The sequence below is a fragment of the Crocodylus porosus genome, unplaced genomic scaffold (genome assembly GCF_001723895.1).
Source record: "Crocodylus porosus isolate Cpor-Errol unplaced genomic scaffold, CroPor_comp1, whole genome shotgun sequence".
NCBI lineage: Eukaryota > Metazoa > Chordata > Crocodylia > Crocodylidae > Crocodylus > Crocodylus porosus.
This window is the reverse complement of record NW_017728913.1, coordinates 26,000,087-26,012,710: the sequence shown is the minus strand read 5'-3', so window position 1 is coordinate 26,012,710 and position 12,624 is coordinate 26,000,087. Positions and strand designations below refer to the sequence as shown.

At 42.8% G+C, this 12,624-nt stretch overlaps 1 protein-coding gene across 1 annotated transcript in view; it reads right to left on the bottom strand.

The window, feature by feature from the left end:
* Nucleotides 1-12,624, bottom strand: part of GALNTL6 (polypeptide N-acetylgalactosaminyltransferase-like 6) — a 934,188-nt gene that overhangs the window by 119,467 nt on the left and 802,097 nt on the right. Inside the window, exon 6 of the mRNA XM_019534615.1 lies at nt 10,022-10,205. Coding sequence (XP_019390160.1) covers nt 10,022-10,205 — 184 coding nt within the window. The remainder of the gene's footprint in view (nt 1-10,021; nt 10,206-12,624) is intronic.

Genomic DNA, 12,624 nt, shown 5'->3' with positions numbered 1-12,624 from the left:
CAGAGATGAATATCAGCACATGTGAGAATTTCTGATGTTATTTTATGGCTGTTAGTACACATAGGATTCAATTACAAGAAATTTACAGCCAAATTCTAGGGATTGTCACTTTAAAAATACATTGTTTAAAAGAAAAAACGGTTTACCTGCACTCTTAAACTGATGGTAGATTTCTTTAGTAGAATGTATTCAATTAGAATGTTGTAATTTGAAAGCAAAGCCCCTTAAATCAATAGGATATTGACACATTCAAATGGTTCAGCCTAAGGCAGTAGGTAACCTGTCACTCTCCAGTTTCTTCTCCTTTTTAATTTAAAAGGAAGATTAAGGTCAGCTCAAGAAATTGCTAGTTGGCTTCAATAATTGAAAATGATGTGCAATAGTGTTAGTAGCCCATTCTATAAATATGTGACTGTGTGTAGGAGCAACTGTGCATAATCTCACTTATAAATTAATACTTGTGGGAGGTAACAAGTGGACAACTTTAGATCTCAGGGAATCATTTGATATCTCTCTGTTTTGTATGTTAAAATACAAAATGTAAAGTGTAAGTGAAACCTGGAGAATAAAGACTCCTGCATCCTGAAGCTAAAGAAAATGTTTAAATGTCTGTTTTCTGCTGAGGCAGACTACCAGGAAGCTATAAGCAAAGTTCGGTCATGTCTGTTCCAGGTCACTGAACTAAAATCTAGAGGTAAAAGGTTATATATCCTATTATCAGTCTCCTGCACTCTTCACCCTCCCTGGAGTCTGGGGCCCAGATTGTCTACTTGGATAATTCTTATGAAACCCTTGAAGTTAGACAAGCAAAAGATTTGGCCATGAGTATTTAACATTTTATTGACTGTAAGCATAAAAATCAAGTGCATATATGGATACAGAGTAATTGTTTTGTATTCCAATAGCAAATAGGTTAAAATAAACAAGGAAAGGGAGTCCTTCAGTCCTAAAATGTAACTGAGGGCCTATTGTCAGAGGTGTAGTGAGTTCATTGAGCACCTTGGGTGGGAGGAGGGGGCATGCTGGCCACTGTAGACCAGATGGCAGGGAGGGAACGGTACGTTTTATCTGTCTGAGCTGCCAGTACATTGAAGGCAACTGATACTACTACTGGCACTGCTGCTGTAGCACCATTGGCTCCACCTGCAGCAGCCCCATGGTGCGGACTCTCTGGAAGCAGACCCTGATGCCCTATTCACTTCTCCTATTCCCCCTCAAGGTAGAAACATAATGGATGAAGCCTTTGCAAGCTCTGGCAAAGGCTCTCCAGGGTAGAGCACCATTTTGTTTGTTTTGCTTATCTCCAGTCCCCCAAATACACTGCTAGGGCCTATCGCCAGGCAGCCCCTGCTGTAGCAAAGACTCCCAGGGGGAAATTCTGGCTCCTCCTCGTAGTCAGCACCTGGGAGTGGTGCCTCACTTGTTTCCAACGGTTATGCTACTCTCTACTGGTGCATCACATTAATTAGGAGCTATTTTTCTACAATACAGTTTTCTGCGGTACATATTCCCCGTCCATGGAGAAAAACACAGTGGCACTATGCTCAGATTGTAAAGAAATGATTGCAACCATTTCTGGTTGTGAGTGGTTTTATGAATTTGGTTAAGGGCAGGGATCAGTAGAACAGCAGACTATCTGAAGCTATATTATAGCAACCATTGTCCACAGTGTTTTTAAACTCCAGAAAATTACTAAAATAAGAAATACAGACCTGCTAACGAGTTTCATAGAGAGCTAAAGTAAACATGGGATTCTGTTTTTGAACCAAAAGGAATAAAAAAAAGAGAAAAGAAAAAAAGAACAGCCTGACAACAGCTTGAGTATGTAATTATAGATGCAATTCAAACAGCAAGTAACTGGCTAACACTATGCCATCCATAGTATCCATATCAATGGTCTACATTATAATCAACCCTGACATGCAAAAGAAACTGAAAGAAGATACTGGTTTCCTTTTCTTGAGAACATCTACAATACTACAAAACACATTTTGAGGATATCTGCAATACAATGAAAGTACTTGAAAAGAATATAAATTCCCCTTCCCCGTTACCATGATCCTTCAGTGTTTGATTTTCTCTATGTACTCTTACAATAGGTCTCTGAACTAGGAAAGTGCTCTTATCCCCACTTTGCAGGTGGGGAATTGGAATACAGCTACCTTGCTTAAAATCACAAAGGAAGTCGTTGGTGGAGCTGAGAATTGAATCCAGATCTCCTATGCCCTGGGCTAGTTACTTTACAGACTAAACCAGTGGTGCTCAGACTCCTGGCCCTGTGGGCCAGATATGTTGTGCAGGGCCTTGATCCTAGAGTCCCACTAGATCCTCATCCACCAGCTGGATCCAGCATGAGGTTGGCACATGGGATCAGTCTGCAGTTATGATCCAGCTGTGGGCCCCCTAACCTGCATGCCAGATTTGGCCATGTGCCTGCCCAACCTGCTCTGGGTCCAGCCATAGAGTGACCCCCATGGACTGATATGATCTAGTGTGCAGAGCCACACCATCCAGCTTGCAAGACTCCACATGAACCCAAACATTTTGCAACAAGGGAGCAGCAATTAATGCTCTCACCACTTCCCTGCCACCAAATTTCCAGACTCATGGAGAGTTCCATGGATTGGATGAAATGGCCTTCTGGCTTGGAGATTGGGCAGTACTGCACTAAACCAGTCTTCATCTGGTCTCACAGAAACAACATGAGCTTGCTCAGTCACAGGTTCTGAAAAAACCCAGATACAATGAACATAGGTCAGAAGTTGGTAGGTGCACCTCAGAGGCTGAAAAGACCACTGCAGAAAGGTTAATTGGAAGACAAGAGGATAAGATCAAAACACTAAAGAGCTTCAATGTTTTACTGCTTTATCAATTATAGTTATTGAGAGATGGAAAAATATTCTCATGTCAGGGTTCTGCCCATGCCTTAACTGTCATTACTGAAGTCCCGTGATCATGGTTCAAAGCTCCACGGAGCTGGGTTCCATACAAAATAGCAGTCCCTTTCCTGAAGAACTATCCTGTCTTTCCACCATCTATGCATGTATGTTTGTGTTAGATTAATTACCTATATTAGTTTGTGATTGCAGAATGATTGTTTTGGATTAACATTCTCATTTTTACGACCTGATTAAAAAAAACAAGGGAAAAGTAAAAATTGGTACCCTCATCAGGGTGGCTACTGACATCAATAGATGTATAAGGGGGACTAACATGTTACAACACTAATTATTGTCATGTGACTCATGCCAGGAAATAAAGATCAGTCTCTTCCCAGCACTCTTCTGTATCAAAACCTCTATATTAAAGTTTCAATGAGCTTAAGGCCCAAAGAGCTATTAAATCATGTAGTATGACCTCCAGCATATCACAGACCATTAATTTCACCTACTTACCCCTATATGGAATGCAATTACTTGAGTTACAGTTAGATTAAAGCATTTCAGTTGTCATGAGACTAAAGAAGCAGTTTAACTGTTGTGTGCTATGTTGTAAGTGTTACAAACATCTTGTGTGCAATGCAGTGCTTCCTATTCTGCCCTCGCCCAATGTAGGGCAAGAAATGAACATGAATGTGCACATATTTTTCTGTGAAAATAATTTTGTGCTTGCTGACAACCATTCAGCTCAACTTTCACTTCCCAAAACAGGAGAATTTCTCCAGAGCTGGATTAAAGCATATCTTTTAGATATTCCATCTTGTTTTAAATACTTTAACCTGACTAACTGCAACTCAAAGAAGTTGGGAAACCTGCATAAACCACACCAGCCACACAGAACTATCTCCAAGAAACTCCATGTTACAGCTGGGATCATAAAGGTTATTGCACATTCAGACTGCTCCTTTGGAATAGGACCTCTGTTGGGAAAATGCAGGAGTAGAATGGATGGCTAATTCCCAATTCAGTGACCTTCCAACTCAAATAACAATGGCACAAATTTGTGCTCAAGATTTGTGCCTCAGCACATGTGCCTGTACATGCATGTTGATGTCGGGCAAATTGTGCCACTTGGGGCAAACTGATCCTGCCCAGCTCCTCCCAGGTCTCCAGCCAGGGGGAGCTAGAGAGAAGTATAGAAGTATAAAAAGCTGCCTTTATGTCTTCAAGAGAAAAGCAGAGGACATAAAGGCACTGGGTTTCGTATCAATAGAAGACAGAGTAGCAGAAAACCAGAATGTCCTCTATGATGGCTGCCGTACCCACAGCCCTGCCAGTGCCTGTCACTCCTAACCCACAGCCCCTGGTTTCCCCCACTAGCTCCTTCACAGCTGCAGCTCTGTCCCAGCATCAGGACATGAGTCCAGCTGCAGCTGGACTACCTACTGCTTTGTGGCTCTGAGCAGTGCCAACCCTTGCTGTTCTGCTCCCTGTGCCCAGGCCCCAGTGATCCCCACACTGTTCCAGGGAAGCCCTTGACTAGAGCTCAGGGACTGGGCTGGCCAAGCCCCTTCCCTTCCAAACCAGCCTCCCCCTGCACAGGCTGTTCTAGAGGATCAGGGGAGCTCTAAGCCTGGCTCTGGCCGCCTCTCCTACCCTGACTTCCATCTCTCTCTCTCTCTCTCACAAAACCCCCTGCTGCCACCTCCACCCATCCTCCTAGCCCATCACCCCCACTCCCCACCAGAAGCCTCTACATGCCAGGGCCTCATGTCCTAACACTGGTGTGGGCACGGCGCAGGGCTGCAGTGTGGCAGTTGCCCCGGCAGCTGTAGCTCCCACCAGCAGGTCCTGTCCTGTCTGGCAGCTGGGCATGCAGGGCATGAGATGTGTAGGGGGATGTGGGGTTTGGAGGGGAAGGAGTGTGGGGGGGTGGGAGTGGGGTTTGTGGGGAAGGTTGCAGGGTTTGGGGTGGTATGGGGTTTGTAGGGGTGGGTTTGCAGGGGTAGTTTGTGGGGGTGGGGGAGTTCCATGCCCACCCCACCATATGGCCCACAGCGTCCCCCGCAGCAGCAGCCGCAGCCGTCGGGGCGCTCATGCCTGCTCCTGGCAGAGACCACCAGCAGTGTGAGGCTGCCTCAGACAAGCAGCTGCACAGGGGGCTGGCCACGCCAGGCCTGCGCACCCTCAGACAGAACCGGGCCAGCTCCTGCTGTCACCTGCGGCTTCTGGCACTGCAGGCAGAAGTCACATACCCTCGGGTCCAGCCGGGCCCTGCCTGCATGAAGCGGGCCTGGCTGCCAGGGGTCTCAGACAGTTTCATAAACCGATTTGACCTAACTCAGTTAAGTCTGATATTACACTCTAGCAGGTTTATCTTAAACTAGGTTCAGCATTTTGAAACTGGTTCATGTGCACTGAACTTCTGCTCCATTATAGGTTTAAACCAGTTTCTGATCACTTAAACCTGTTTATGTGTAATTTCTATCCCTAGTCTTTTTGATAAAACATACACTCTATTGGCATTTTAAATGGTAAAAAAAATCCCATCAAGACTCTTTTTAGATCACATACTCATTATTTGTTGGTATCATACTAAAAATGTTGGCAATTTTCCAGTTCATTAAGAATTTGATCAGACAAGATACTGTTGGCCAGAAGTAAAGCTGTTAGAATACCAATTGCAAAATATTTAGCTTCACTTAAAAAAAATTCTACTGCTTACAAAATAGTAACATTATAATTATGTTTCTGGCTAACTCTGTCCCTAGTTTCAGTACTGCAGTACCCAAAGGAAAATAGTTCAGCCTCTTCACTGCTGTCTAGATCAATTAACTTACTGATATCCTAGGTATGATGTTTGTAATGTTTAACTTATTTGTCAAAAGTTATGAGTTAAAAACATTGCTCAGTCCACAGAATCAGTGGAGCAGAAGTGTTATTTTACATGTTAAAGAAAAAATCCAGGATTTGAAATAGAAAATATCCAGCCAAAGCACAATCAGTTTTCAACAACGCTTCTGACCATTTTATTCTAGAAAAAAATGTACTTTAAATAAAGGATTGATTTAGCCACAACAGGCCTCAAACTGTTTCCCATTCTGTGAGAGAAAGGGGTGACTCAGCTGATTTCTGTTAACATCCCATCAGACCCTAGATGCTCATCACCTTTTTCCCCAGCCAAGAAATGATAACCAACCCACCTGAGTTGCAAGCACTAATAACCGGACTCTCTCCTCTCTCACGTTTTGCAAAATCATGTACATAATTTATGAATGTGATTTTTAGGACTTGGTTGAAGTTCAGTTTTTGCAGCAAATCTAAGCATCTATACCAAAAGTAGGCTTCGGCTGAAGGTCTAAGCATAGCTTTATCTAAGTAGATCATATGATTTTACAGCATTAGGCCCACAAAGATATGAGATACAGACAAGTGAAATAAGTCATCTGATTGGTGGAAGCAAAGGGGCTGGATGTGTTTAAGTCAGCTGGCCTGGATGATCTTCATCCAAGGTGCTGAAAGAATTGTCATAGCAGAGTGACAGGCACAGCTGTTTGAACATTCTTGGTGCTCAGGCCAGGTCCCAGGCAAAAGGCAAATGTGGTCCCTATTTTCAAGAAGGGAAGGAAGGAGGATCTGGGTAACTATAGACTGGTTAGTCTCACCTCTATACTCGGGAAGACCTTTGAAAAAATCAAGGGTTACATTTGCGGGAGTCCAGTGGGAAAAGCAATGCTAAAGGGCAACCAGCATGAATTCATAGCAGGTAGATCCTGCCTGACTAACCTTGTTTCTTTTTATGACCAGGTCACAAAATGCCTAGGTTAAGGAATCAAGGTGGATATAATCTACCTGGATTTTAAGAAAGCCTTCAATATGGTATCTCCTTCTATTCTCGTAAATAAACTGACAGGTGGTGATGTACATGATTACATGGTCAGGTGGGTGGCAAACTGGCTCAGGGCTTGCATCTAGAGAATGGTGGTGGATGGGTCGGTATTACCCTGGAAAGAGGTGGGCAGCGGAGTCCCACAAGGCTCAGTTCTTGGACCGCTGCTGTTCAGTCTCTTCATCAGTGACTTGGATGAGGGCATGGAAAGCATTCTGTCCAAATTTGCAGATGATACCAAATTATGGGGTAAAGTTAACACACCAGATGGTAGGGAATAATCCAGGTGGATCTGGACAGGTTGGAAAAGTGGGTGGAATGGAACAGGATCGAGTTCAACAAGAACAAGTGCAAGGTGCTGCACCTAGGGAGAAGGAATCACCAGCATGCTAACAGGCTGGGGGAGGACCTTCTCAGCAGCACAGCAGTGGAAAGGGATCTTGGAGTCACTGCTGCCTCCAAGATGAACATAAGAAGGCTGAGAGGTGATCTTGTGGCCATTTACAAATTCATCAGAGGGTACAGCAAGGAATAGGAGATGCTGTGTTTAGCAGGGCACCCTTTGGAGTCACTAGGAACAATGGCCACAAACTGATGGACAGCAGATTTAGATTAGACATCAGGAAGAACTTCTTTACGGTAAGGGTTGCCAAAATCTGGAATGGGCTTTCAAGGAAGTTGGTGTTCTCTTCTACCTTGGGGGTCTTTAAGAGGAGGCTAGACATGCACCTGGCTGGGGTCATCTGACTCAATGATCTGCTAAGGTCCCTTCTGACCCTAACATCTATGAATCTATGGAAGACATTAAAATAAATGAGGAATAACACTGGATATTTTAAAAAGCATATGTATCTAGAAGGTACAAGTACTAACCACAGTAATATCATTGCAGCAAGCTGGCATAAATGCTAATGATGGTTAATTCAGGTGGATAATTAATCTATAAGAATTAGGGGCCCAAAGAAAGGAGTACCACAGAAGTTTAAGGCAAAAGGGAAATGTTCTAATATGGATATGTACAAATAAAAGGGGAGCTACTGTAACTGTAAAATAAATAATGCCTCTTGGCATAGTCATAGTCATAGAGGGTGAGGACAGATATAATGAATGAAATGTTTCCAAGTGAAATACATTTGGAAATGTTTCAAAACGGGAGTATTTCGACCAACAGATACATGTAGGCTCCTGTGCCATTCTGGCTGGAATATTTCAATGCTGCAGCCTCATTTAGCTCCAGCCAGGGGGTCCTAGAAAGACTACAGCAACCTGCCCCTCTGCTCTCAACTCCCTCTGCTTCCTCTTCTCAATGGGACAGGAGAGAGGGGGGAGGGGAGAACAGAAGGAAGAGCAGTGTGGACAGGTAAGCTAGCAGGGAGGCTCCCAAATCCAAACCTTTCCTCTTCCTCTGACAGAGGAGGATTAGAGGGGGTTGGAATAGAGGGCTTGGCACCAGTGTTGGTAGGGCGAGCAGGGGTAAGCCCAGCTCTGGCTCCTGTCCCATCCCAGCTCCCCTATGCATCCAGACATAGGTAATCCTGTGCTGTGTCCAGTGTGCCTGATCCCACTTGCTACACGAAGCACACACCAGCCAACATCCAAGGCTTATGCCACACACATTGTACAGGGCCAGCATGGTACATGTTGCACACAGCACCTTTGCTGACTTGACTTTGCATGATGGCTCTGGCCTAACTGGACGAAATAGTACAAATTTCAGATTAGGCTGTAGGGAAAAGCGTGTGTCAAATTCTGCCATTCTGCTTTAGTAACATTTTATGAAAACTTTTCACACACCTGTATGACTACAGAAGCACAAGGCCTCGTCTACACCAGCAATTTGAACACCACAGATTTTAAAGTCTTCCTGCTAAGAATCCTTTTCTTTCTTAAATTGCATGCTATTAAATGTTAGGGAAGTGTTTGCCTTACCCAAGAGAGCTTGTAACTTGCAGCATTGGTAATGGAGTTAAATGTGGACTGTAATACTGAACTCAGCATGTATGAAGTGTTAGAAAATGTTCAGAAGAGTTCATGGGTCCCTGGGGGACTTGTGGAAAGGTGCTGGAGGTTTAGCAGCCCTCAAGCATTGTGGTGCAGTGCTAGCCAGCATCCATGTTACAGAGCAGTTGCACTAGATGCTGACAAACAGTTCTAATTCAGGTGTCACTGTGCATGCCTGAGAGGTTGTATGCCAGGACCGGAACAAGTTAAAAGGCATCAAGGTGTATTACAAGTTAACTTTTTAGTAAAAGACAAGCCCCTGGAATGCTCCAATATCATCTTTTCCTCTAAGAACAGGACATGATAATCCCCTGGATACAAACGCTGTATTCTGCAAGAATCAGACCCATTGTTTCAGGCAGGCTAGAGATCTGAGGCTACAGACATCTCCTTGGAGTGTTGAAACTGTGAAAGTCTGAATGGTGACTACAGATATAGTGTGGAATTTCAGCACTGGATAATGAGAGAATCAGAGCAACTCTCACTGCCAGTCCTGCTGCGATGTGTACTGCATAAGAAATGTTGAGGCTTTACCCAGCTAAGCCAAGTCTGTTTCTCTTCTCCCTCTGCTGATGAGGATAAATCCTCCCTCATCCTAACAGGACAGGAATAAAAAAAAATAAAATAACAATGGATCCAGCTTTGTGGAGACGATGAACCCATTACTGTGAATTATCTGATCCTTAGACTACTGGGATCAGAAACCTGCTTTCAGAGATTATTTACAAATCAGCTAAATAGTATTCTGGCTTGACACTTGTGTTAAAATTATAGCAATATATATACAGTAGTAATACCATCAATCATAAATAGGGCATTCACTAGCAGAATGTGGACTCAGCTATTGATGCATCTATTACCATCCATCTCCAGCAAGAGAAATCATAAACCAACATCTATACAGAAAATTATCTTAAGAATGATAAAGAGAATAACTATAGTCACATTTTTTGCCTTGTCCATCCTCATCTCTTCTTTCCTGTTAACTATAAGTATGTGCATCTTTCTTATGTTTACCTACAACACATACTACGCGAGAGACAGGGCTATTCTGTTTATTGAAGCAGAACTTGAGATATTCCCCAACCTGCTACCTTGAACCTTTTCACTGTTTTGCAGTTTGCTCCTATTACCATTTAATTAGTGTTAATTAGTCTAGAAAGTCCTGAGCATGGGTTTTTCTATTTTTTACAGTTATCTTGTTTGTGCTCTCTACCTCTTGTTCCAACTCTTCCCCTTTACAGTTACTTACTCAAAAGGGTCACTAGGATCAGCTCTCTGGAGCTCTGGAGGAATCGGTATTCTTTTGTAGTACATTTCCCAGTCGAAGGCTCCTCGCATGGCATCCCCCGCCTGCGCCTCGTAGCCAAAGTGATTGTGGTCAATGACATCGATCATGGGACACACAATAGTTTTGTGGTTTAGTGCAATCTGGTCTGAAAAATGAAAGTAGAAAATAGGAAATGGCATATCTAGTCAAGCCATCTATCATATTACTGCAAAGCAAATCCCACAGGCTTCTTGAAGTTCAAAGATTGCCTGCTTAGTTCCCTGTGGCCCCCAAATCATTTCACTTTTCAAATCTGCATCAACCCTTTATCCAAAGTGGATTTAATGCATTTGGGCATTGATTAGATGCAATTACAGTTCTTTAAAGAGAGAGACATCCCAATGAGACCTGCGGAAGTCCAGTCATCTATATCTCTGTCACTTTGCAACTCTGGGCTGTCCCCAGTCTGTCACCTTAGGAACAAGGCTGCAAGCAAAATATAGAAATACTTGTTTAGTGTGAGGTGTGTACTGCAAAGTCTTGGGAAGGAAATGTCCATTTATTAGTGTTCCAAAATATCAATATTGGACTTAGTGATAATACAGCCTCTGCTCCTGCAGCACTTTAAGGCACACCAACCAGCTTGGAGGTCAAATGCTGCAATTATTTCAAATGGGAAACAGCAACAAGAGGGCTTGTCACCTTTATTACTCCTTTCTCTGAGAAGGAGCTAAAACATTATTTTCACCTTCTCTTGTTTTTAAAGCAGATACATCCTTTTGCTTTATCTTTTTTCATCAGAAATGTCAGTTTGACTCATCATCCTGCCCTGCTGAATTTAAGGCTTGGGAAAGGGGCAGCTCTGAGATTTGCTGTTGGTGAACTCACTCTTGCAATGTACCTTTAGGAGCCCATCTTGGTTAAGAAAAGCATGAAAGGACAGAAACAAAAAATACCTATTTTTGGTCACCAGTATAAAGAAAAATCCCAGAATGCCAAGTGAGATGCTGCTATATTTGGAAATAGTGGCACTTCTTTAAAAATAACACATTGTAGGGTCTTCTCTCTATGTTTCTAAAGGGACAGTTTTCAATATCTCTTGATAAGACACTCACAACAGTCATGTGAGTGGAATAACAATCTAGATGGACAGAGAAAGTTTAATGGATTATTACCATCATGGATATTAGCATATCTTACTTTTGAATGGCTAAATTTCAAAAAAGATTTTTTTTTCACTTTACAGAAACAGCTGCAGCTTTCTTATTTGTAGTCAGTGACTTACCCTATCCAAAAATGGGAGTTGACCTGACCGGTAGTGAGAAATGTTTATGTCTGAAAGTTTGGGATGAGGAGCTTTAAAACTAGAGATTTTAATGCTAAAATAAATAAAAAACAAGATAATTCTCTCATCAAACTACAAAAGCCTCACCCAGACTCCTGCAATGAAGTTGTTTTGTCAGTTTGGGGCTTTGTCACTTTTGCCAAATTTTAACTGAATTCACTAGTGCAGTATCGAAGGCCATATTTAATTATCAGTATAATGCTACTTTGAATGTAATCTCTTTTCAATGTAGTCCTATCAACAGCTGTGGGATTATGGCAGTTTGATCCTGATCCTTCTGTTAGCTATGGGACAGCTTTTGACGGACCGGGTTTGAGGTGGATGTGTAGCTTACATCCTTTTCTGCATCTGTAAGAAGCCTCCGTCTTCAAAGGGCCTGCAGGATTGGAACTCTGAGAGCAAGGAAGTGACCCAGATAGGCAGGGAGAGCACTGTACAGGGTGCCACACACTCATAATCCCCTGCTGGAAGCCAGCAAGTTTTTTAAGTATAAGAAAACACTTCTATGTCTATGCTACACTGTACTGTGGAACCTGCTTCTTCCCCAGGGAGCTGTGACAGTGCAGTATGGCCTCAGAAGGGAAAATGTCATTTCTCTATGTTATGTGCGCACATGTGAAGACAGCAAATAAGCACTCTGCCTTCATTCAAATGACTCAGCCATCAGCCAATAAACTTAGATCACCAGCATTTCTACACATGGGCACACACATAATGTAACAGGTACCCGAGTGGCTGCTGAGCTGAGGCTGAAATCCTGCGTAAGTCTCCTTCCCCTATTCATTGTTCATAACTTTCGTACAAATTCTTTTTGGCACAAAAAATTGTATGCGTGGTTTCTGCCTGTCGGCCATATCTTTGAAAAACTTGCAAGGAAATCTGTTTGTTTTTTTTAATTGTGTATTTGTAAAAATAAACAAACTAAAAAGGTATGCCCCAATAACCACAATGTATCAGGGAGCTATGGCATGGCTCCAGTGGGAGCTAACTCCTTTTCTCTTTGACAAGGTTGCATTTGTCCACCTGAAAATCTGATTTTAAAAAGGACTGATTAACCCAGTGCAAAACTGTGAGTAGATATTCTTATTTTAGCTTTGTTTGAGTCAGTCAGAAATCAAATACAAACTAACCTAAAACAAACACATCTTAGCATGAAATAAGAAAGTTCATGCTGAGGTTTGCACCACTGAAACCAACAATCTAGAAGTTCAATTGGTGTAAGTTTCTTACAGAAGAAAGA